Below are 4,319 nucleotides of genomic sequence, written 5' to 3'. Positions count from 1 at the left end.
TTTTATTCATACACTAAAAAAGCAGTAAATTAACCAAGAAAATTTAGTGTAATAAATGTAAATTAAAACATTGTCTCAGAAACACCAAAAAGATCAGTATATATATATTTTTATAAGACATTTTACAGAATGCACCCTATGAATAATTAAAAAACATTATACATTATTTATAACCATAGATTTTTTTTACAGATTAGGGTTAAAATCATGTAAATGTGTGGGGAGGTTGAGTTTATAAAGTTTATAATATAACATTAAATTGCAATATATCACAATATCTATTTCAAACAGTTTATTTAATTCTTAATACAGACAAAGTTTAATCTTTCCTCACAGTCTGTAGGTTTCCAAACCTTATTTTTTATATCTAAAGCTCCACACTTAAGATTTTTGGGAGGGCACTGGTCCTTCTCCTCCATAGACCAAGCTTCATATCCAATATCATCACCACTGACCCAGAACCAATCACCAGCTAAAAATCGTAGTCCAGTCCATACATAAGCTGTCTGTGATGTTGTTATGTTTTTTATCACCTCTGCCATATTTCTCTCAGAGGCGATACTGACAAGATCAACGTAGTTTTGTCTGCAGTGGTCCAGAGCCTCTTCCCATGTCTTACTCTCCTGTACCACTACCGTTTCATAGTAGTCCATACAATAAAATGATTGAGTCCAATCGCACGGAACATTGACCAGTCCAGAATTCATTGTTGTTATAAAAGCACATTTCTCAAGATCCAGAAAGTTTGGTTCTTCAGGGTTCCACTGTTCAACTGGTTGTTTTTCACCTCCAGACCAAAACCATTCTGATGAGTTTGAAGGATTTTGGTATGCTCCAACCCAAACCCAATCAGCAAACTCGTGTTTACTGGAGAGCTCCACTGCCTCTTGTATGGTAGTAGTGGACAAGTCATCATAATGCTCTCTGCAGTACATCTGTGCATCATTCCAGTGCATTCCGTCTTCCACATAGAAGTGTCTTCTATAGAAACTGGAGCTCAGTCCACAGAGGCATAGAAACAGATATACAGAAACAGTTTCCTTCATTTCTCTACACAAAATCTACACGATACAACCTTGTTGAGCAGAAGTCAACAATGTCATCAGACGCTCTCAAATGATGTGTTATATAGGGAAAAAAAAATCTTCAACCAATCAGCAAATCGGGCTCAGTTTGTATGTATGCAAATATTTGTATAATTACCATAAACTTTTCCATTGCAAATTTTCTGATACAAAGTAAACAGGAGAAGCTCTCTAGGTAAATTAAGAGTACAAGACAGTGGAAAATGTGTAACTTTATTTAAATTGTAAGCCATATTACCATTATTATCAGATGTAAAAAACCTTACCTAATCAACGTGGTCTAATGAGAATACATGTTTATTTTTATGTGAAGTGTGGTTGTACTACACATACGTTTACTTACGTTTTCATTCACACTGAAACGTATACTATCAGCGTTTTGACACACTGCAAAAAATTATTTTCAAGAAAAAAATTCTAAGTATTTTTGTCTTGTTTTCAGGAAAAATATCAAAGTTAGTGTTTAAGAGAAATGTTCAAGAATTGTTGCTTACCCCATTGGCAGATTTTTTGCTTGCTTTAGGCACAAAATCACGTAAAATTTAGGTTTTTGGTCTAAAAACTAGACTTATTTTTTTGGGTAGTTTTGCAAGAAAAAGCATTAGATATGAAGTTTTAGATATTTTTAATGAAAACAAGACAAAAATACTAAGATACTTTTGCAGTGTACATTTTTAGCATAAAACTTTTTTTGCTGAAAGGCAACTTTGGCTGGAAATGAGTTAATGATTCATTGGGTCCATAACAATAAAAGTCAGTGAGTGCAAAATCAGGAAAGTTTGTAAAGTGAGAAATATCCCAAAAAATCTCTGGTGTGGTCCTCGAGGGACAGATTACCTTGGTGAAGGTAGATTAGGGCAACTGCTCGATCCATACGTGGTCAGTGGTTCTGTCACAGTTAGGCAAGGCAAGGAGAGCGATATTGGGTGCAGTTTTTAAATTAAGGCATATTGTTTTATCCAGCACAGTTTACCACATATTGCGTCAAAACATGTTAAAAAGGAGGGCAGAATTTTAAAGCATCTCTTTTTCCCAAATTTATAGACAAATTGGTGTAAACATGACAATATATTTTTCTAGGATAATATTTTGTACAAGGGGAAAATATGAAGTGAAATGTTAAATATAAATGTTAAGTATGAATGTAAATGTAAGCACAAACACACACACACACACACACACACACACACACACACACACACACACACATTTATAACAAACTAAAATTTATATGTAAATATATATAGATTTAAATGTAAAAATAGTGTAATATTTATATTTATAAAACAGTTCTTTCAGGTTCTCGAATCTGATTGGCTAAGAGGCGTGCGATATTGTCCTGATAATGCAACAGTAACCGCTTCACCGTTTGTATCATTCCGCCACATACTGGTCATTTTAGTATTAGTGAATGGAGGTTCTTTAAACAGGCTCATCTCTGAATTGGAAAACTGCATGGACACACACACACAGATGCGCTGTTTTTAAACACTCTCCGTGTGTCTCATTAGTTCACTAGCTCGTGAATCAGTCTGTGAATCCCAATCGGAAGTGATTATCCCGTCAAAGATCAGCGCTCTTGGATGTTACGATAAACTTAATGGGAGTAATGTCATGTCACATCGTGTGGACGATTAACACTTGGAAAAAGGAATGTAAACAATATTTTTTTCTGGAGCGATCTCTCTCCCCAGAACATGAAAACACTGCGGAACTGCAGGTAAGCACCCAGCTTTATGGACATTGATCATTTATTTTATTGTGATGTGACTATTAAAACATGTTATGAGATATCGCCACTGATATATTTATAAGCAGCATGCAAAAAACATCTCTCTGACACTTATAAAAAACTGTTTTAGTACTGACAAGAACAAAGTCTAATAATAAACAAGTGCTCGTATCATGTTAAGATTACATGGGAAAGCAATAGTAAGGCTATATAAGTATACTTTTATTAACTTTTACCTCGCGCCAAAACAATAACACAAAGACCCTAAATATGAATAAGAAAACAAGTAATAGTTTCATCATGACACCAAATACTGCTGATTTGATCTCATTTTTTACCATCAAACACAGACAGGGCCAACATGAGAGCCAGGGAATCCCTGTCAGAGATGTAGCCCAGAGAGGCCGGTGGTCAGCGGGGGGAGTGAACACTGACGTCAGCTTATGCTCTGGTTCTCTCACGTACCGAATCTTACTAAGCAAACGTTCAAACAGGCGCTATCTTTACTAATCGACTGCAGATTTGAATATTATACATATATATTCTCGACTGAACTGATCTTAAAACGACACTTTGTTACCAAGAAATGGTAATATTAAGAAACGGCTATTCTGAGATTCAAAACAGCCGAAAGTGTTACCTGTCATTCTGTTACCTGTAATTCTGGCCTTCAAGAGGCTTTTAAAATAACTCAAAATAACTCGGCCTACGGCCTCTTGCTTCTGGCCTAATCACAGCCATGACGATATAAACAAATATCACACTCCTACTCTAGCGATATTGCTTAATTTTATATAAATAAAATAGAAATATAAATGTATTCTTCTAATATATTAATATACAGACTATTATGGTAATGCTACGCAAATAATATGTGAAAAAGTAGCTTTCAATAAATATTTTTAAAGTGAGTGAATATCAAACAACCCGCGTGACAGGGCTACATGTTGTTATGGGAAGCGGTTTCCAGGTTAATAAACCATTGCGAAGCAGTTGTCTCTTTGTTTCTCCAGTTAAAAAGACAAAGTTGGCAATTCTGGTCAACGAAAAATACTTTCGTTATTTTAATAATTTTTTTATTTAAGAAAATTATTTTTAATGTGTGGCACATTTATGTTCAGATTTTTTCTGCATCTTACTTGATTCTGACTTTATTATGTTTCTGATTTATTATAAAGGTAAATTCTGATCTAATTTAAGTCTGTACATTTTGGATTGCTTTTTGTTGTATTGATGTTGCGCTGTCACGTGTTGGCCATGGTGCTGGCTGTAGCCGATGGTGTAGTAAGTAGACAGTGCTCCGACATCCGGCAACCCGAGTTCGAATCCCGGCTCGAGGTCCTTTGCTGATCCCATGCCCCTCTATCCACCCTGTACTTGGTTACTGTCTGTCCAATAAAGACAAAAATGGCCCAAAAAATCATATTAAAAACCTTAACATCAAAAATTGATTTTTCGATAGGTATACATTTTAAAATATATTTAAAACAGAGAGGTTTTTG

The 4,319-nt window shown here is 35.0% G+C and overlaps 1 protein-coding gene across 1 annotated transcript; it reads right to left on the bottom strand.

The window, feature by feature from the left end:
* Positions 1-296: 296 nt before the first annotated feature.
* LOC135731339 (secretory phospholipase A2 receptor-like) lies at positions 297-1,046 on the bottom strand. Its single transcript, XM_065249309.1, has one exon. The coding sequence runs from the start codon at positions 1,044-1,046 to the stop codon at positions 297-299; it is 750 nt and encodes a 249-aa protein (XP_065105381.1).
* Between the last annotated feature and the right edge of the window lie 3,273 nt (positions 1,047-4,319).

The sequence above is a fragment of the Paramisgurnus dabryanus genome, chromosome 2 (genome assembly GCF_030506205.2).
Source record: "Paramisgurnus dabryanus chromosome 2, PD_genome_1.1, whole genome shotgun sequence".
In the NCBI taxonomy this organism is placed as follows: Eukaryota; Metazoa; Chordata; class Actinopteri; order Cypriniformes; family Cobitidae; genus Paramisgurnus; species Paramisgurnus dabryanus.
The sequence above is the reverse complement of the archived record's forward strand: the minus strand, read 5'-3'. Positions and strand labels throughout refer to the sequence as shown.